The 21,236-nt window shown below is 44.4% G+C and overlaps 1 protein-coding gene across 4 annotated transcripts; it reads right to left on the bottom strand.

Moving 5' to 3' along the window:
- Positions 1-33: 33 nt before the first annotated feature.
- rpn2 (ribophorin II) lies at positions 34-21,003 on the bottom strand. 4 transcript variants are annotated; one of them, XM_088608354.1, is made up of 18 exons: positions 20,852-21,003; positions 20,091-20,275; positions 19,725-19,823; positions 19,192-19,367; positions 18,115-18,190; positions 16,561-16,695; positions 15,324-15,500; positions 14,053-14,171; positions 12,472-12,577; positions 8,993-9,084; positions 8,656-8,770; positions 8,226-8,420; positions 6,811-6,897; positions 6,076-6,171; positions 5,451-5,526; positions 3,343-3,472; positions 2,351-2,444; positions 34-1,127 (listed from the first exon to the last, which is right to left on the bottom strand). In XM_088608354.1, the coding sequence occupies exons 1-17, from the start codon at positions 20,862-20,864 to the stop codon at positions 2,393-2,395; spliced, it is 1,929 nt and encodes a 642-aa protein (XP_088464480.1). In that variant the 5' UTR covers positions 20,865-21,003; the 3' UTR covers positions 34-1,127; positions 2,351-2,392. The 4 variants fall into 4 exon arrangements, with proteins under 4 accessions (XP_088464480.1, XP_088464483.1, XP_088464482.1 ...); XM_088608357.1 differs by having other exon boundaries at positions 19,725-19,820; XM_088608356.1 differs by lacking the exon at positions 20,852-21,003 and adding an exon at positions 20,694-20,844.
- Between the last annotated feature and the right edge of the window lie 233 nt (positions 21,004-21,236).

Below are 21,236 nucleotides of genomic sequence, written 5' to 3'. Positions count from 1 at the left end.
ATTGTAACGTTTGAAACAAAAAACTCAAAAGAATTGTACCCCCGTTGGTTTTTTTATTCCCTCTTAAGTACAAAAATCTCCACTGGCTGAGATCAAGTGTCTCATCCCCGTGCTGTCTTGTTCCTAGCAGGCTTGAGGTTCGAGGGGGCCGGAGAAGGCCATTCAGCACATCACACCCACACCTTCGAGCTGCTCGGCACACCTGTCACACATGGCCCACTGTTGCTTAACATCAAGAAAAAAATACATCAACCAGCCTCCCCAGTCACTGTCCACGGTGACCACATGTGCAATCCATAAGTGAACATTTAGCGATGACACAGTGTACGACTGCAGCAGAAAAGGTGATGCAAATGCAGACACAGGTGAGCAACATGTGTACAAAAGGAATGTATTAATGGCACGAAACAAATCGCTCAGAAAACCTGACTTCAAACCCTAAAACATTATTACATAGGTGTTACAAGTTAAACAACAGTGTGACTTGTGAAATGCAAAGTATACTGAAGTACCTCAAAGAGGTCCAAAGTTCTTCACGACGCTTACAATCGTGGTATGAGCAAATACATATTTTACCTTGAATCTGCAGTCCGTACTGTCAGGACTCCAAAATACCATGTTGCACTGCAGAATGAAAACTGGCCGATTAACAAAGTTCAGATGTTTTAGCCCAAAGAAACATCTGGAGTACCTTGGTGCTCACCTGTGATCTCTACAGTACAAAAAGTACAAAAGAAACAAAAACCATTGCAATGGTCATCCCTCAAGTACACATCTCCTTCCGTACGGCACCAAGGTGTGGACAGGGGTTGAATCTGGCAATAAGAGGGGGTGGCATTATAAAACGGCAATAATAGAGGACAATTTGGACAGATGGGGTACTTGTCTACCTTGACTCCATCTTGTGCAGAGCAGCTAACCCCACACAGCAGAGCTGCAGATGATCCAAACTCTAAACCCACTCCCACACCGTAACGTAGTCAAGTACTCCCTCATCATCTCCAATCAGCAAAAAATAACAGTCCCACAGAAACTTGAACACCAAAATCATTTCTCTCTTTTTTGTAGTTTTTGAAACAAAAAAAAATCTTCAGTCTTCAAGCTTGTGTTATTGTAGATTCCCAGTTCTGCAAGAAAAAAAAAAAAAGACATTTCTCAAACTCACATATTGCTGAAGTCTTAGTTTGCCCAGGTGCGCTTTATGCATGCTTGTCCTGTCTGCAACACCAGAGTGCACATGAACGTCCGCAGCTCTTTTTCTAAAAGTAAAGCACCACTGGCAGAGTGATCTTTGCTCATGCACTGTTGAACCCTTATACACACCAGAGACTGGAAAGCACAAACTGTTGAGAACGCAATCCCACAACCTTGCAGGAATTCTCCTCTGGAGCTTTTCAATTTTTTTCAGTGGGTCGTGACACTGTTTAAACTCGTCATCTCTACTGTCTCATCCCCAGCTCCTGTAAAGTTTCACGATGGTTTTGCTTTATTTCCAAGTTGTCTTGAAAGGCACTGCGTAAAATGAAGTCTGAAGAAAGTAGCATCAAAACGTAGTGTATTAAAGAGAGTTTATAGTGTTATTAATACTGAATACAGATTGTGTAGGCAGTGACCTGATACAGTCATGAGTATTTTGTCATAGAAATCTATGAGTTTTGCGTTATGCCTTAAAATTAAGTTTGTAGGTTTCCAGGCTGTTTATGAACCCTGAGTAGGATCCCTTCGGGTAAAACATTCAACAATGCAATCTGACAAGTAAATATCACGACAAGATCGTATGGACAGACAGGAAACACTGGCAGGCAGGCAGGATGGCAGCTGGGTTAGAAACAGTTATAATAACCAAGTTATTTACAGATTGCACACAGCCCTGTACATTTATTCACTGTTTCTCAGCTGTAACTGATATTTAATGTAGTTTCAATAACAGCTGGCAAACCTGAGACTAGTACAGTAAACCTAAGAGTCTATCCTATAAACTGTAAAATTCAGTTTCCATTAAATTCAACCCTTGGACACAAGTGACTAGATCATTTCAGAGCTCATGTTTCTGTAGACCAAGTACGAGCAGGTTTACCAATTTGTAACAGAAAAGACGACAGCATGTGTGTGCATTAGAAATTGTTCACTGGGTCTCTCGGCAGAAGAACAGCAGGAAAGCATGATGAAAGGGAAAGGTGGGAGAGCTGAGGAAGTGTGAGACTGAGCTGGCAATGAGGTGGTATGAGGCAGATCTGTGCCGTGAGCTATGCTGTTGGTTTGCAGGAGTTTGGAGGAGCACACAGAGCAAGCCATGCGGAATGCAGAGGACGGGGCGTGATGATGCACCGATGGCAAAGTCAGCCCTTACTTCAGCCTGGAAGACTGCACTTTGTTATTAGCAATGGCCTTGTTACCGCAGGCTCCTATACTTTGCCAATCTACTACTCTGCTCTGCAGCAATCCTGAAAGAGGAGGAGAGAAAGAAGAGAGAGACAGGCAGGCAAAAAGGGTTAAGGAGAGCATAGCACTAGAGGAAGGAGAAATGCTGGGGAAACAGACTGACAAAATCAAAGCCAACCAGTGTCCCCCACAAATGCAGAATCCCCCCACAGAAATGGATCCCTGTTTTTTCAGGTAACGTTGCTGCTTATATCAGGGAATGCATTCAAAATAACCTAAAGAATACAATCCTGACTAATGGTGTTCAGAGAAGCAAGTCTACTAAAAGAAAGGGTGATATCCTGCACCCTCAAGTACATTCTCTACAGCAAGCCTCTGTACGAGAGGCTTCAGTAAGCCAATGAAGAAACGATTTAACTGCAACTTCTTCCTTCTCCGCTGTTCTCTGCTGCAGCGGTGAACTGTGGCGTCTCAGCTGGCCGTACTCAGGGGCTCAAGGATGGCAGAGCCTCACCTTACCTGCTTCAAGACCCCCCCGTCAGGATAATAGCTATCCTGCCACTGTTTGGCACAGACGGATGCGTCAGCGAGGCAAAGGCAAAGAAGCCAACTGATCTGAAGCCATGAGGACCAGGTCACGTGGTAGTTCTCAAGAAGTGCTGTCCAAGGCTGTAGCTTGGAAAGGAGCCTGTGGCTGGATTCCAAGCTCCTTATGGCACAATGTCACATTAAAAAAAAAAAAACTTAACACCCTCCTACACACAGCCTCCAAGCATCTCTCAGCACACACCTCTGATGCAATTATCATCGAAGCATGAAATCCCTCTTTTTGAAGTTCATTCGTCTCATTAGGAGAAGGACGCCCACAAAAGAAAATCCTTGCTGTAAGAACGGCGACAGTGACAACAGCGAGGAAAATGGCAGCACATCATGGCAAGCAACAGCAGGCTCGTAACTCACCTCTTCACGGCCTTCTGTGCCAACATCCGGTTGCCAGCCAGGAAGGTGAGGCTGCCAAGGACCGCCAGGTACTTCAGAGTCTGGAACATGTTGAGCTGAGTCCAGTAGACGTACATCAGGCCCAGCATGGCTGAAACACACAGGGCGCCCTTCATAGTCAAGATCGGCACTTACACAGAGAGTAATCTGTTCCCTCTGCAAGACTTATCTTTCGCTGTTGCTGCAACTGAAGCTGAAACAATTTATCGAGAAAATAAATTAACGACATCCCTGTAATCAGACTTCTAAAACTTGGGTCCACTGCTACAGCGTATCCTCCACTGCTACAGCGTATCCGAATGTGACACAAGGACAGGCTTGAGTTATAAGCTTCATGGATGAAGGCTAAATCCAGACTCATGATCCCACCTTTTCAGTGTTACAAACACGAATTCTTATTAATGTAATATACTTTAGGGAAATGTCTAAGTACATAATCCCACATTTAAACAAAGAGGAGTTTAGATTAAGTTACCTCATCAATTTTCAGTTTGTGGAAAGTGTAATATGTAATATGAAGATATTCCCTTATACGTCACATTTTGTTTTCCCACTTAAAGTGTATTTATCGTATCAAATTCTGGTATAAACATACCCTATGATATAGGTATCAGCGGACACTTACTACAGTCCTTGTTTCAAACTCAAACAAAGCATAACAGACTGATTCACTCATTCCACATTTCTGTTAAGTCTGATTCTGTATTTCTGCATTTTTCACCACTATTATTGTACTATTTCACACACAGACAAAATAAATACTACAACATAAAAAATCCAGTATCAACAGGAGAACAAACAGGATGTGACGTTCAAGCTGTGACCTAAAGTACTGCACTACAAATGACTAAGTAACAGAAAAGGATCAAGTAATTAGTAAGTAAAATAAATAAATATTTTTAAGGTTCAGTTATTTTCACTCTGTCTGCAACAACACTGCTACAGGCCTCTTCATCGAATCTTTACTATCACAGTACCCTGAAGAGCAACACAATCCAGTCATCCTCCAGTTCTATAAACGCTTTTCAATATTGTTAGTTTTCCACAAAGACATGTTTCTGCATGAGCAATTTTGTGAGCTGGACTGTGGTTTGTTATGACATACAGTCAAGAGGTGAATTATTCATGAAAAGAGCTAAAAAAAGGTTATTACTAAACTCTTGCAAAGTACGATTTGATTCAAGAATAAGTTACTAAATGATATCTTATAAAACACGAACGAGATTAATTTGAATGCCTGACGGTGATTGTTTATACGTAATTACTCTGTGAGCATTTATCAGTGAGCGATGGGAATGTGAATGTGTTATCTTTAATTACTAGCTCACACTGGGACAGACAAAAGCTGCAATGAATAAATGAACAAGTGAAGCAGACGTTTTTTAGGACTGCATTCTAAGCTGTTTCTACATATGTAGAAGTGCATTTATTTACGAGGGTGGATCTCCTACCTTGCAGTGATGTTCAACTCACTACAGAGCTATCTATTGGTGCTGAACAAATACTAACACAGCCATAACAATAGTTACAATAGTAACAATCTATTCCTTGCAACCTTCTGGGTAACTCTGATCTGTATCTTAGTTGCCATAACATTTTATTCCCAGTCTTTCATCCTTTCACTTAATCAAGAGGGAAAGAAGTCATTACAGAAACAAATATTTCAAGTGTTCTGTCAGTGACAAGAAATAATTCCAAAAAACACTTTAAAATCAAAAGATCATGAGCAATAACAGATTGCAGCTCTCGTGAAAGTGGGTTTGTCTTAACCAAAGCCAAAACAAGTTCAAAATGTACAGCAGTATTCAGGAGGCCTTTGAACAAATAGGGAAATAACTTGAAGACGTTAATAAGAATGCAGGAATGGCCAGAAGACTTGATGTATCTGGTTCAGAGTTCATTATATTAAAGGCACCGTGGGAAAGAATGTAAACAAGTTGCTTAAGTATCGGAATAAAAACCAGAAATGTGCCTTAATGGAAACTAGTGGAGCTGACTCTTACACAGCTTCTGCATTTAAGTTCCCAGCCCTTTCAGCGTGAACGCCACAGCCGAGCGGCAGCACTCACCGGCGTGTCCCAGGTGGAACAGGATGCAGCTGGGGGAGAAGCTGAGGTTCGAAATGTTCGCCCCGAGCTTGAACCACTAGAACAGAGGGAAGAGAAGCAGACAATTTGCTACCCTGCTCACACGGGCCGCGTCCCCGGCTTCATGCTCTCCTCCCAGGGGCCCTGTTCAGATTACCTTTCACTCACACTCCTCCCACGGGGCAGAAAAAGAACTCACTTGGCTGCTGTTAAAGATCCATTAAACTCAGAAAAATAAATTGCACATGGGAAAAAAAAAAAACAGGCTTTCACTAAAGCCACATGATGTGTGAATCATTCTACCAACCCGGCATCTGTGAAGTAAACTGAACCCTTGAAATATGGGAAAAGACTAAATTTGACAAGTTTTTTTTAAAACTAAATGATTCACATTTCAACTTTTCTCCATTTTCCTGCAACAGACTCAAAGAGTATATTTTAAACTTCTTGCTTTTAAACTTTAAACAGGATTTTAAGGCTGCAGCCAGCCGGCCATTCACACCGATGACTGTAACAGCTGCATCTTGAATGGAGAGTCCAGCTCAGAAAGTGCAGAAAAGGGAGCAGAGCGCTGGAGCTCTCAAGCTCTCTACAGACCGGTACTCACCAGGATGAGGAGCAGAAGGAGTGGCGAGAGGACCAGGGCTGTGAAGGCGTTGGATACAACAGTCGGTGGCTTCTTCTCTGGCTCCCGAAACAAATGCTGAAAAACAGAAGTGTCGACGCAAAGTTCAGTATTCGAAGCTCGAATTTGAAAAAAGCTGGCCTTCAGATCTCTAGTAAATTTGTTTCACCTCTCACTCCAAGCACCTTGTGCCTCTAACAGCCTCCCATGCCCAGCAGAACGTGGTGTCTGTGCTGCTCAGCGGTGAAGCTACAGCACAAAGCAATCAGCCGAGAGCACAAGAGCAGCCTCACAGCTCTGCTTCTCATATAATATCTGATCGATGTGAAGGTGTTGTTCCCCAAGACTTTAGGAACAATATAAAACAAACATTGTCTTTTCGCATACCCCAGCTTGGGGTCAGAGCGCAGGTCAGGTATTAATACGGCGCCCCTGGAGCAGCTGGGGTTAAGGGCCTAGCTCAGGGGCCCAATGGAGTAGGATTCCTCTGCCGGCCGCTGGATTTGAACCAGCAACCTTCCAGCCACAGGCACAGATCCTTAGTCACAGAGCCACCGCTTCGCTCCGAGGTTTTTAGGAGCAAAACCTCACAAATATCTTATTGCTGGAAAAACCCTTGGACTAATTAATTATGCACGTATGTAGCTGTATGTGGTAAAAGCTCAGGAATGATATGTGGCCCTGTCGAGGCTGCAGAGGGCTTGGGAACGTTCTTACCTTAATCTCTGGTTTGGGAGTGTAGAGGTTTTTGGACTGGATTACAGAGGGAGCCTCTTCATCCAGGAACTTCAGCACAACGTCAGCCTAGGTAGCGAGAGGCAGGCAGAGCAATCAGGTCACGATGTACAACTGCCAGAGTCAAGTCTTGATTCCCATCACAGAACCCTTTTATAGCTTAAACAAATCCTTTTACAAAGACGGATGGTGGACGAATTTGACTAACCTGCTATTAGCCCCCACTGCAATTGCATTCAATACAGCAGCCAGGAGCTCAGACTGGTGTGTAAGTGTGGGCAGTCAATGTCAACTATTCAGCAACTGGTCTCAAAACTAGACTTAGCTTTAGGTTAACAACAGAAACCGAAAAGTCTACTCAATATTTATGATTTAAACTTTCTGTTCTACTGTATTTATAGCAATATCTCTCATTATATGCATTATATATCATAGACATCACATCACTGGGAAGTAAGATCTCACTGGCCTAAACTCTCTAAGTTCATTTTATTTAAACTGACAGCTGACCTGACAAATAATGTGCTTTTTAAAAAAAAAGAACTTTAAAAAAATCCAGTGCCGTGAGAAGGAAGAAGCAGGTTTAAAAACAATGGGAACTGTAAAAGTATTCACCTCTAGAAAAACTACTGCTGCACAATTCTTTGGGCAGTATATGAAATAAATGTTGAGTAGTTTCTTTACAAACTAATATTGCTTATTCTACATTTCCATGATAAACAATACCCTGTTCCGTCCAAGTTGATATCTTGTGTAACTAGAAAGTGTGAATATTAAATGACTTTGTTCACACAAGCTGTATTCATGCTCCTCAGCTCCTTGGCTAGTCTGCTGGCTCTGCCCACCAGACACTTTAGCTTTGGAGACCAGATTCTTCTCCGGTGCGTCTAGTTTAGACAAGAGTGTTAAACGGTATTCTTTTTAGGACTGCCTGGCTCTCTTTATTGCAGATGAAAAGATCATGGCGCTTCAATGGGAATCTCTCATTCTTTTTTTATGACATCATTTGATTCTAGCATTTCCTAAAATTATTTATAAAGAGCTTTCTACCCAACAGATTCATGTTTTCAGGACACTCCCGAAAGTGAAACAGACTAGTCTAAAAAAAAACAGCTGGATGGTATTCCCAGATGAATTACCTACTAAAAACCAAATGAGCTCTGGAGGGCTGCTCCTGCAGATAGGTCTTTATTCCACTGGACTGGTTGTATGATCTCACTTGAAACTTTAAAGTTAATGAAACACTGTTCACATAAAACAGCCATTTTCATCAAAACTTACTAAAATACGTATCAAAATCATTAAAAATAAAGCTCACAAGTGCAATGTGAACAGAGAAAGATGAGCAGTTTTGAGCAGCTTTGGGGATAGGAACCTGAACGCATCAGTGAACTTACCACATGCCAGAGGACTGGGTTCTCCAGGGTGGCATCACCCACAATCAGGTACAGCGCATAGGTGCCGGATATGGAGTCAAACTCAGACTTCCTCTCAGCCGTGTCCAGCTCGAACTTGTACACATTCTTACTGTCAGGCTCAGCAACAAACACCACCTCCTGGCCCGTTTTCTGGTTATGGAGCCGCACAAAGGTCTACAGTGGAGAAAGCCAACAGCAGATACAAGACATTGAAGCAAGGAGTGGTGTGCACAGCACCAAGGCCAGGACTGTCACACGTGCACCACAAACAGTTCAATCCCACATCCCGCATGCCTACAGACTGAGTTGAATTGTCAAGTGGAAAAGCAACTCCAATATAACTTCAATGAGCTGCGTCTTCAAAAGGCTGTGTAAATTATGGCCTATGATCCCCATGAATGTCCTGTACCTGGTGAGGGGTCAGCTCCACACCGGTGTTAACATCCACGAGCTGGAAGGACAGTGCAAAGTTCTGGTGGCTGTCTGCAGTGAAAGCGCCCTTCGCCTTTGAGGGATACTCCACCCTGGGGAAAAGATACCAGATTTTGAGTATCTGGCCAGAGACCAGCTCGTTCACATTGTGCATAATCGAACTCCATTTACCACTCATGGGAATCTAAACTCCCCAAAACATTCCTTCCACTACCAGACAAGTATGAGTATCCCGGAAAGGATGTAAGTTAACTGCTGACAATAACTGAAGGGAACAGCTTTTGCACACAGCGTGACACTGCTCGTCAGCTGACCTGGTTGTCTTTGGTCCAATGCTCTGGTCCTTGTCCACCACCGACAGATCCATATTGGTTATGCCCACCTCAGTGGAGACTTTGACCTTCAGCTGGAGAAGAGAAATAAAGCCGTCAGTACATAACTGCTGACAGTCAGCTTTAAGCCTTTTGCAGCGTCACGCTTCAGAAGCTCAAAGGCCAGCTGTGCCTGGTTCCTGTGTTAAAAAGAAGTGTTGCGCTCTTCCAACACATGCCCCAGTGGTAAGCTTTCACAAAAAGTGAACAAAGTTGACACTGAACTTTTATTTTTCGATTGGAAAAAAATATCTTCAAATCACTTCTCCACGACTGATTAACTGCAGCACTTTTCTTTGCAACAAGCTGTCTTTTTCACCCATTTTCACGCGTTTAGAGGAAGTCATCACCATTAGCAAAGCTCATCAACAACTCATTGCCAGAAACTAGGGACAGAATATCTTATATTGTTTTCAGAAGACAATTGTGCTCATGTGATGACACAAAGCTTTGTACAGAGTGCTAATGTCGGAACATCAGTTCAGTAGGGCGTTCTGTATGTATCACAGTACTTCAGGTTGTCTGTTGATTTTATCAATATTCATTTAAATATTCGAATAGCTAGTGTATTATTTTGACCTATATAGTTTGTGTTTTAGTGAGTTAAAAGTCAGGACAGATTAGGATATTCCCAGATGCAACTAACTTCCTTGTTTCCCAAATGACAGAAAAAGAGAAGCAAGCAAATTGTACAGATCCAGCTCCAAGGTGTTCTTTCACAAAATCAATGAAGAAATCAATATGGAAGCATTGCTCCATGCGCATGTGTGTGCACTGTATATTCAAGTCTTGATGCTGCTTAAATAGAAGCTCATCAGCTACTGCGTCTATAATGTACAGTTTCAAGAAAACTAGTACTTATCAAATTGCACTTTTGTTTATCTCAAAACATTAGGGTTTGTACACAATCTTTGTAAATGTGTATAATTTGGGTGTCCTATAGCAGCTCTCAGTGGACTCCCATGGATGTCTTAGTTAGACTGACACCTCTGATAGACATGCATCTGGCCAGTGTGTGAAATTACTGGCTCACGCTCAAGATTTGAGATCTTAAGTGCTAAATGCCACATCACATTTTTATGTCTAGTACAATACGATTAGCTATTTAAGTGTTTAGGTCTATTTAGCTTTAGTTCCTAAAGCAGACTGTACTTGACATTTACATGATAAATGTTAATTTTTTAACATTCGGCCTTCCTCTACAAAATTGTAGCTGTGCTCATGAATACTGACTTATGACTTAACAGTGTGTGCAAAACCAGCACTTGTATTCCAGCACAATGACAAACTGTTGTAACCCTACTAGTGCAAGACGAAGTTTGCAGGGTACCATTCCCCAGGATTAGACCTACACATTTAATTCTGCTTTTAATTCTGAGGTCTTGGCTTCTTTGTATTGGCAGACAAGCTGAAAAAAGGCATTTGTGAGACAGCTGTAATTAGCAGATCTTCCCAGGGTACCACAGAAAGTACTGTAGCAGCTCTCAGTGGGCTCCAACTGAAAACAAAGGATCAGCACTAATCCCATGTTTCTCATGAGATAAGTACCAACCCCCTGTACAGTGACAGCCTGCTCACACAGCAGCAGCTGATCTCACACCTCACCCACCAGGATGGAAATTTCCAAAATCAGCCCACAGTGCCCATCGTTTCTCACCTCCACCTGACATGCTCAGGTCTGTCACTCGCCTTCACCGTCACTAAGCCCAGCCACAGCGAGCAAACCAGGATCAGAATGGGCTGCCGACAGGCTAAAGCTCAATCTTCGCCAAGCAAAACTGCTCCACCACAGAGAACATAAGTATCCAGTGTTACCGTGACTACTCCTCAGAGCACAGCACAAACATCCCGCATCTGCGCACCCACAGTGACAGCAGCTGAACAGTAAGCCAGTTCAACTCGGAAGGAGACGAGGAAAAAGAGCAAGAGGAGAAGATACAAAGACAGGGGAAAGCGAGGGAGGAAAAGGAAAGAAGGAGAAAGTCATTAAGTTGTCGGACTTGCCATTTACAGGCTTTAAAATTCTGCTCCACCCGTAACAATAATTGGTCTGAGGCCATTTGAGAGTCCTAACACACAGCCCGCAAGAGAGCCGTCACCGTTAACCGCAAGATCTAATGAGCCAGATCTGACATGGGAGGTCGAGTGGGGAGAAAGTTCACCTCTCATCCTGTCAGGATTCAAACCGTGCGGCAGCCCTCCAGTTTATTTCTAACCCCCCTCCCACACAAAATTCATACAATGAATCACTTCAGCTGCTTTTTATTTTTAACACAGTCAAACAGTCATTTCCCCCCGGAGTCTAAGTCCATTAACCTACCAAACAGCGAAGCAGAGTAATTACTTCACTTCACCCCTCAGCTAAAGAGCCTGAGATCTGCAATTACACGCCAGCAGCATCTCAACACAGGACACTGCGGGTCAAACGCAAATTCAAGTCACTCCCCAAAGCAAATCCCTTAGAATCCCGAAAGCACGGATCCTTCTGTAATCGAGCAAACGCAGTCATTTCTCCAAACCTCGCAAGTGCTGTCTGAGTGATACACAGCCGGCACGAGAAAGTCCACAAACTAGAGGACGACATTCAGTCTATACTCCTTGATATTGCTTGCTGGGCAAATCAGTAGTTAAGAGAAACTAAAATTTCACCTAGTTGTCTCTTACAAGTACCCCCAGTTTGAGCTACCAAACTAGGATGCCAGTTCCAGATACCCACAACTCTTTGTGCAAAGAAGAGTTTCCTACTCTCCGTCCAAAATGAATGCCCTTTTAATTTCCAGCTGTGACCTTTGTTCCAATATTGAATATGAAATAGCCGCAGGTTAATCTTTTCTATAATCCTTAATTTTTTACATACCTGGACTAAATCTCTTAATCTCCTTTATTTTGGATCTAAGATGTTTATCGCCCTTAAACTGTCTGTATCTGATTATGACCTAGAACCAGGAATCGCTCGCTGCTCTTCTCTAGTCTCGGGACTAAATCGGAACATAATCACACGAGAGCATTGTAAAGCTTAAACATAACTTCCCTGGATATAATTTCACCCTTTTTTATCCTGGCTGTCATTGGGCATTGTTTCACCACAATTGCTCCTAGATGAAGATGTAAAAACCCACATCCAACACCCAGTTTCTTTTCATGTGTAGCTGAATCACACAAGCAACACATAGAGCATGTTCCAAATACCAGTGTGGATCACTTAGAACTTCATAACGCTGCATTTCAAATTCACATTGTGAATTTTGAATTCTTTTTCAATAGCTGACAGTTACATTCTTCGTCTATTCCAGAATGAGACTATGAAAATGGACTCGACACGCACAGTGCCACACCAAGCACAAGCACAAGACTCCCCCTCTGTGCGGGATCAGTAAAGGTTTTGGTGTGCGCTCGCAGGCAGACTGCAAACCCAGGCTCACCTCCACATGGTTGGCTACAAAGCGGCTGTCTCCAGTCACAGCTACAGCAAACTCGTAGTAGCCACTGGCAGGCTGGCTGTCCATGAAGTTCAGCTCAAACCGCTCACTGGAACAGAGAAAGAAAGGTAAAAAGAGTCATCTTCACCACAGCTGCTGGCCAGAAACAGACCGTAAAAGCTCTTCCTCATACAACCTGTAGCTTATTTAACTTTTAAGGCCCTACTCCACTATTCATTTTACTTATTTGGCTTACACTTTTATCCAAAATAACTTACATTTGCACCCTTTTCTACAACAGATTAATTACTGGAGTAATTTGTGTAAGGCAACTAGCTCAGGGAAATAACAGCAGTGTCTCATCTGGGATTTTAACCCGTAACCTTTCAGTTACAAGTCCAAAACCCTAGCCTGCTAATCCTGACAGCCTGCTACTACTTTAACAGTCAGCAGCCATATCACCCTGCAACTCACAACTGGCAACCCACTGAAGCTAAGCAGGTGTGAGCCTGGTAAGTACCTGGATGGGGGAGACCTCCTGGGAAAAACTACGGTTGCTGCCGGAAGAGGTGTAAACAGGCACCGTCCTTCGGATGAGACGGAAAACCGAGGTCCTGACTCTCTGTGGTCATTAAAAATCCCAGGGCGTTTCTCGAAAAGACTAGGGGTGTAACCCCGGCGTCCTGGCCAAATTTCCCATTTGCCCTTACCAATCATGGCCTCCTAATAATCCCCATCTATGAATTGGCTTCATTACTCTGCTCTCCTCCCCACTGATAGCTGATGTGTGGTGAGCGTTCTGGTGCACTATGGCTGCCGACGCATCATCCAGGTGGATGCTGCACATTGGTGGTGGTGTAAAGCGCTTTGAGTCTAGTGTCCAGAAAAGCGCTATATAAGTGTAAGCAATTATAATTATTATTACTACTCCACACTGCTACTCCTGTGCCTCAAGAAAACTGCACACATCCATCGACAAGCCAAATCCACCATGGTAATACACTTGAAGGAAAGGATATCGGTCAGCCACAGTACGTTAAAGAGTTTCAGAAGACGATTACCTTTATTAAAAAAAACTCAGTAAAACACGCATGCTATATTGGTTTATAAAGACAGACATTAAATGAAACTAGCTAAATATCTAGAAAGGTTTATATGAAGTTGCCACAAAGCACGAAGAAAAATATTTTCCTCACAACACACTCAGTGATCATAGAGCTATGGAATAAGAACAGCTTCATTATGACTTCTTATTTATTGCACATCGGCAGTCATTGTTTGCATGTCTGCACTGTTTACATTCAAACTTTCTACTTGTACATTGTCTTGATGTCTGCACTTTTTTAACAATTGAGAGACTTTCTGTAAGTAAGAATTCCGTTGTATCAGTATATGTACAGGCTACATATGGCAATAAAGTTCAAGTTCAGCCCCACTGCTGATGGCACTTTTCAGAATGGGCACACTACACCCAAACGAGGACACTACAGGGGCCTTCGGGAGCATCACTGACCAAAGGAGGCTGCTTCCCCCGGTTCTAGCACAGTGGAGCCTGGTACAGAGTGATGGGCAGTGTTCACCTACTCTCGGAGCGTGAAGGGCGCCTGGCTGAGGACGACGCTCTTGGAGGACACGGAGCGAGCCGACTCCAACTGCACGCCGGCGGAGCTCAGGGGCTGGGAGAGCACGTTGGTCACCTGGAGCTGAGCGGCACAGAGAGAGCGTCAGCGCAGCAGCCCAGACAGCTGCGGCCAGAAACTCCACCGCCCATGTTGAACGGAAGATCTGGCAGCGGCACTTCCAAACCACTCCTTTTCATCCCCCTTGCTGAAACCTTACTTTTCTTGCAATTCCAGATTAATCTCTTTCCAAAGTCTTAAAGGGGCTTCTATGATGTATATCTACTGACTACACCCATGGCAGGTATACTTAGCAATATGATGGATCACGTCCAGGTGGAGAACATAGCAGTCATATCACCCTGCAACTCACAACTGGCAACCCACTGGAGCTCAGCAGAGTGAGCCTGGTCAGTACCTGGATGGGGGAGACCTCCTGGGAAAATCTAAGGTTGCTGCTGGAAGAGGTGTTAGTGGGGCCAGCAGGGGGCGCTCACCCTGCAGTCCACGTGGGTCCTAATGCCCCAGTATAGTGACGGGGACACTATGCTGTAAACAGGCGCCATCCTTCGGATGAGACATAAAACCGAGGTCCTGACTCTCTGTGGTCGTTAAAAATCCCAGGGCATTTCTCGTAAAGAGTAGGGGTGTAACCCCGGCGTCCTGGCCAAATTTCCCATCGACCTTTATCAATCATGGCCTCCTAATAATCCCCATCTATGAATTGACTTCATTACTCTGCTCTCCTCCCCACTGATAGCTGGTGTGTGGGGAGCATTCTGGTGCACTATGGCTGCCGTCGCATCATCCAGGTGGGGCTGCACATTGGTGGTGATGGAGGGGAGACCCCATTACCTGTAAAGCGCTTTGAGTGGAGTGTCCTGAAAAGCGCTATATAAGTGTAAGCAATTATTATTATTATTATAACATTTGGGACCTCAATAACTTCTGTCACTACATTTTCCTTTAGAAAATCTGTCCCCTTCCCTCTGGAGACAGACAATTCGCCAATGCTCTGACAATCAACGCCAGCTGGCGTCACACGTTCAATAAGGCAACAAAGGGGTGAGATTGAGCTGCGTCACTGTTTCGGGCTTCACCTCCAGGAAGACGCCTACGTGTGGCTACGAGGACACACTGCGCTGTGACACCACTCCAGGGGCTGACAGTGAGGGACAAGGTTGGCTGTCCTGAAGGGAGTGAAAGGGAAGCTGCCTGCGCACACGGGGGAGGTACCTGCAGAACGGGCTGCCTGTAGGAGACGCTGGCTGGGCCCTCCGTGCTGACGATCACCGGAACGTGGTAGCGGTTGTTGGAGAAGGCAGCGGCCGCGCTGGCCACACTGAAGGCCTCGGCCAGCGAGCCCCAGGACTTCTTACTGAAGATGGAGTTCACCAGCTGAATTACCTGATCCTGTTGAGGGCCAGAGCCAGCACACAGGTTAACACCTGCCTACACTGGGCACACTGTTCAAGTTTATTGTCATTACACTCATATACATGGTATATGGTATAACGAAATGCTATTTAGCTAGCTCTCGGACATAAGTAGTACAAAGAGAGAAAAAACAACAACAATACAACTGTGTAGCAAAGAAAGACCGAGACAACAGGCAATGTGTAAAAAAACAACAACAGGCAATGTGCAAAACAACAAAAAGGTAACAGGTTATGTGCAAAAATATGCATCAACAGAATAAAATAAAGGGATAGAAATTATGGGGAGTGAGCTTTTGACATGTATGGTAGAGGTAGATTTTCAATGTGTGTTTGGGTTTTTGGTAAGAAAGAAAGGAAGGCGGCACTGTGAGGTTCAGATCATAGGTGAGAGTGAGAGTGAGAGAGGCTGGGAATTTTAATCTTGGTGCACTCTATTCACATGATTTTGCATTTTCTTTTAAACAGCTAAAACCTGGGCATGCAAACAAGCAGCCCATTATGTCCCGGCCAAATTTCCCCCTGGCCTTTACCAATCATGGCCTCCTAATAATCCCCATTTATGAACTGGCTTCATCAATCTGTCCTCCACAATGGTGGTGGTGGAGGGGAGTCCCCATTACCTGTAAAGCATTTTGAGTGGAGTGTCCATAAAAGCACTATATATGTGTAAGAAATTATTACACTATCAAGTAGTGTTCCCAGACAGGCTTAAGAAAATGCCTAAAAGGAGCCATTTGACCTCTGGCCCATCAAACTACAAAGCCAGTCACACCCTCTTTTAATTATGTCTGTCAAAGATTCATAGAGATTCATAGCTCTCTCCATTAGCTGGATCTCATAGACACAAAGGAAATCAACAGTTAAAAAATGGTAACAGTGTATTCCCATCGTTGGAGAATTCCTGGGCCTGGGGAAGTTCTGTTTAACAAATACAAACTCTCTATGCCAGTGTTAATCAATACTTTGACCACACATTTCCAGATCTATTCAGGTGTGCATCTCTCTTCGGCACGACACGAGAGCGAGCGGTGTACCTCTTTCAGGGGGGGCTCCACGCCAACATGGTCAGAGAGGGCGTAGGCTGCCGTCACAAACAGAGCGGTGACCTCCAGCCCCTCCTCAAACTGCAGGTACACACCTCCCAGGTCATCCAACCGTGCAGCCAGGTCCTGTGGGGGGGGGGCAGGACAGGACTGTCAGAACAGGCCCCTTGCATACACAACACACCAGGCTGACTTCTGCACGCTGAACCAGGCACACATTTTACACAAATGTGCCTGCATGCAACAAGAATCAAAGCAAGAGCTCTGCTTTTTTAATCAGTGCTTGCTCTCCAAATGATCTGCCAGCTGAAGGTCTTTTCCCTGCGTCACTTGCTGTCATGCAGCTGCCTCACCGACTCTATAAAACTAGCAGATTTCTTTAAGTTCTTCACCACTTATGCCAGCTTGGCTCTTCCCTTTCACGATTTAGGAATGATTTTTCATGAGAAATTATAATCGTTTTTTGAATGATGCTGATCAGGGATTAAAGGTTTTATCCCGCGGCCGGCAGAGGAATCCTACTCCGTTGGGCTCCTGAGCAAAGCCCTTCACCCCAGCTGCTCCAGGGGCGCTGTACAATGGCTGACCCTGCGCTCTGACCCCAAGCTTCTCTCCTTGTCTGTGTGTCTCATGGAGAGCAAGCTGGGGAATGTGAAAAGACAAATTCCTAATGCAAGAAATTGTATGTGGCTTATAAAGTGATGTGATGTTATTTATGTAATGGTAAAAGAAAATGTCAGCGCAAATTTGTAAATTGGCAGCATTGCTGCATTTGAGAGCAGTACCACTACTCTGCTTCAAGTTGAAATCATGTTTCTCACTGTAAATGACTATTTAGAGTGAACTGACATTTAACAGACCCCTCCTGCAACAGCAAAATCACTGTCAGTTTTACTGAAAGGTTTAACAGTATTTGCTGCCGGGTGTAATGAAACTTTCTGATCCTGAAATCTATAATTCTCCTTAAAAATAGTTACTTATATTACATAGAAATAACATTGTGTTTCCTTTCTTCTCTTTTCAGCATGGAATAAACCTTTACTTGTTCCTTTGCATCCTACGCATGCTGACGCAGCTCCCTACTTGAATTACATAGAAATATGACAATTACATAACCAACTATGTTCCAGAGCTTTTGTAAATTAGTTAAAACTACCCCCGATTGAGTACTTGCTAAAGCTCACAGCCTGTAAAGATAAAGGCAAAGTTATAGGATGCAATCACACTGTTGGGGTGTTGTTTCTCAAATATAAAACTCTAGACAGTTCACCACCTGCTAAGAGCTGTTCAGACCAGCTATTGGCAAATCAGAAGCATGCAGTTTGCTTCAGTTTTATATACTACAGACCACAGTTGAAAAGAAAACAAGACACCTGTGTGCCCTCAAAGATCAGGGCTGCCGTTCGCTTGTCTGAGAAACGGCCAACCTAGCTAAAAGGAAAGACAACCCCAGCCCTTTCAGTGCTTGGCTGAAGCTGCCCGTCTTGTGCTCTATAAGGTCCACGTGGTGGAAAGGTGACCCTCCCCCAGTCCGCTCCCACAAACCTCGATCTCCTCCAGGATGCCAGTCAGCTCGGCCTGCTGGGACAGGCGTGAGGCCGTCAGCAGCGCCAGGGTGATCCTGTGCAAGGCAGAGAGGACACAGCTCTCAGACAACCTCAAATCACACGGCGGCCATGACTTTAAAAGCTCAAATCACTAGAGGTGGTAAGTGGACTTAATAGCATACACAATCAAAACTGAAAAGACCTTATTTAATATTTCTGATTTTAACTGACAGATTTATTTTAGATGAACTTCCAATACAACACTTCAATTTTAGAGTATTCTGAATTTTATCTTAAGGCACTTATTGCTGAACTTATACCCTCAGCACCATCTAGTGTCCAGGTACAGAACCTTCAAGGAATGAAACAATCTGCATGTACTGTGCCTATAACAAAATAATAACACTACAGCTAAGCAGGTGTGAGCCTGGTCAGTACCTGGATGGGAGACCTCCTGGGAAAAACTAAGGCTTCTGCTACTGGAAGAGGTGTTAGTGAGGACAGCAGGGGTTCTCACCCTGCAGTCCATGTAGGTCCTAATGCCCCAGTATAGTGAAAAGAGTAGGGGTGTAACCCCGGAGTTCTGGCCAAAATTCCCATTGGCCCTTACCAATCATGGCTTCCAAATAATCCCCATTTATGAATTGGCTTCATTACTCTGCTCTCCTCCCCACTGATAGCTGATGTGTGGGGAGCGTTCTGGCGCACTATGACTGCCGTCACATCGTCCAGGTGGGGCTGCCCACTGGTGGTGGTGGTGGAGGAGAGTCCCCATTACCTGGAAAGCGTTTTGAGTGTAGTGTCCAGAAAATTGCTATATAAGTGTAAGCAATTATTATTAAAGAAGCAGTTGTTTTTACCTTGAAAGGATCCTATGACTACATAGACTAATAGTGTTCAGCTTAAAGAAGCCGCCTGCATACAGATGAGCGAATGCAATTAATGACGAAGACAAAGTCAATGAAAAGGAAAAAGTGGAGTCTGATACAGAGTGCAGAGAAGCAGGCCGATCGTGCGTGCGATCAACCGGGTTTGTCTGAGGCGAAGAAAGGCCAGGGAGGGCTCGGAGACATACGCCAGGACGTTGTCCTCCTTGGTGATCCGGGCCGTCAGTGCGCTGATCACTTCCTGCGAGGCGAGGGGCAGGCCCAGCGAGCTCAGGGCGCTCACCGAGCGGTAGATCTGCGCAACGGAAGAGTCCTCGCTCACCGCTGCCAGGAGGAGGTCTCGCGTTTCATTGGACACCGGGATCTAGGCAGAGCACACCGACACCTTCAACACCCCCTGTGCCTAGCCATATCTGAGCATCCGTTGTCCATTAAACAATTTTAGATGCACTAGCTGAATTAAAAATTGAGAAACACTTCAAGGTCATGTAAACCAACTAGGTAAAGCACATGATTTCACATTTTTCTCCTTTATTCCATATGCTTCAATACTGTATTTAACATTTAATGGGAGTGCAATCTAAATTATGTTGTTCTAACTATGGCAAAGATCTTCGGTATATAGATAGCTACAATAAGAAAGCAATGTTATCTGAGAAGTTTAAAGAATTAAAACAATGCTGAGCACCAATACCAGATGTACAACAGGAGACTGACTTACCTCACATCCAGAAAGGGCCTGACTTGCCTCAGCAGCGAAGAAGAGGGAGTCGATACTGGTAGGGTCAAGCTGGGACTTCAGGAACTGGCATGCACCCTGCTGAGATATGGGGGGCGGGAACAGAAATTAGACATCAACAGGGCACACACAGACAGACAGGACTACCCCCGGGGCAGATAGAGAACAGGGCACACACACAGACAGGATTTTGACAGGATTCTCGAGAGGAAGGGGCAGACATACAGACAACAGACCCAGAGGAGACAGAGTGATCTGGGCACGCACCGAGACAATCTACACCAGGGGCTGAGGAGTAAACGGACACGCACAGAAACAACAGCAAGAGAAGGACTTCACATCGTTCACCTCATCAGACACTCCGGCTCCCAGTTTCTGCAGCCCCACGATGGAGAAGTAGGCGGACTCCAGGTCCGTCAGGGGCTGGTCCAGGAAGGCTTGCAGTCGAGTCACATCGCCCGCGGACAGGTGATAGGAGGGTCTCAGGCTCTGAGCGCCGAGCACCAGAGCGAAGAGAACCAGGCTGATTAAACCTGCACAGCAATCACCAAGACGAGACCTCAAATCACAGCTCTGCGCAAGGCGGAAAGAGTCCCCAGCCCAAAACTGGACAAACACTCCTCCGACCTACAGCCCTGGAGCTGCACTGTGCACTAACAGACACTGAGCACCAATGCTGCTGCCTTATTGTAATCTTACAGGAACATGGAAAGCATCTGCCAAAATGTACCAATAAATAAAGCAATCACATATTAAATCCTACTACACTATACTGATCACCAGGGTACTGTAAAATAGTAGGTTTTACAAGACTTTCCTTTTGCTTCAGCAACTTAGTCATCAGAATAAAAAATTTCATTTATAAGTATACCCATATTTTATAAGAGGACATCGTTTTCACTGTACTTTGACAACAGCTACACGCCTCGCTCGCTTTGCAGACGTGCCCACCTGTGCGCGCCATGCAGTCGTTTTCGGATTACAAAGTGCGATGAATGAAGATTTTTCTAGCACAAAAAGGCAATAATAAACACACTGAAGTGATGGCTCTTTAGCACTGTATTTTATTCTATTTTTTTCCACGTTAAGAACCTCTCTCGCTCACTTACCGGACTGCGCCATGTCGCCGAGTGCAGCGTCACCAAAACCCGCAGGACTGCTTCCGGGACTGGCGGACTGTACCACCGACACTGAGGAGGGGACACAGGGCAAAAGGGTGAAAGAGTGTACCGACAAAAACCCTGTATATAATCGAATAACTATATAGAATTATTCAGAATTGAAACTAAAAACACGCTCTTGTTTTAAGGAAACTGCGAGCCTTTCATAGCAAAGAATGTTATAATATGGCTTTTTCGTGTACTCTATTTCTAAAATGGTCTTTACTACGATATTTGTATGTGTGTGATTCATTGATAGGACTGCACGCTGTTTTAAGACCCGGGACGAATACAATTAGTTTTTCTGACTTCGATGACATTTTCGACAAAACTG

Source organism: Lepisosteus platostomus, chromosome 15 (genome assembly GCF_059453375.1).
Source record: "Lepisosteus platostomus isolate fLepPlt1 chromosome 15, fLepPlt1.hap1, whole genome shotgun sequence".
Taxonomy (NCBI): domain Eukaryota; kingdom Metazoa; phylum Chordata; class Actinopteri; order Semionotiformes; family Lepisosteidae; genus Lepisosteus; species Lepisosteus platostomus.
The sequence above is the reverse complement of the archived record's forward strand: the minus strand, read 5'-3'. Positions and strand labels throughout refer to the sequence as shown.

Bases quoted from the DNA above. Each gene is read 5' to 3' on its own strand.
- rpn2 (XM_088608354.1), bottom strand. The intron at 5,527-6,075 runs GTGAGTACCGGT...CCTCTGTTCTAG, and splicing joins TCCTTCTGCTCCTCATCCTG to TGGTTCAAGCTCGGGGCGAA. The intron at 3,473-5,450 runs GTGAGTGCTGCC...TGTGTGTTTCAG, and splicing joins GTTCCACCTGGGACACGCCG to CCATGCTGGGCCTGATGTAC.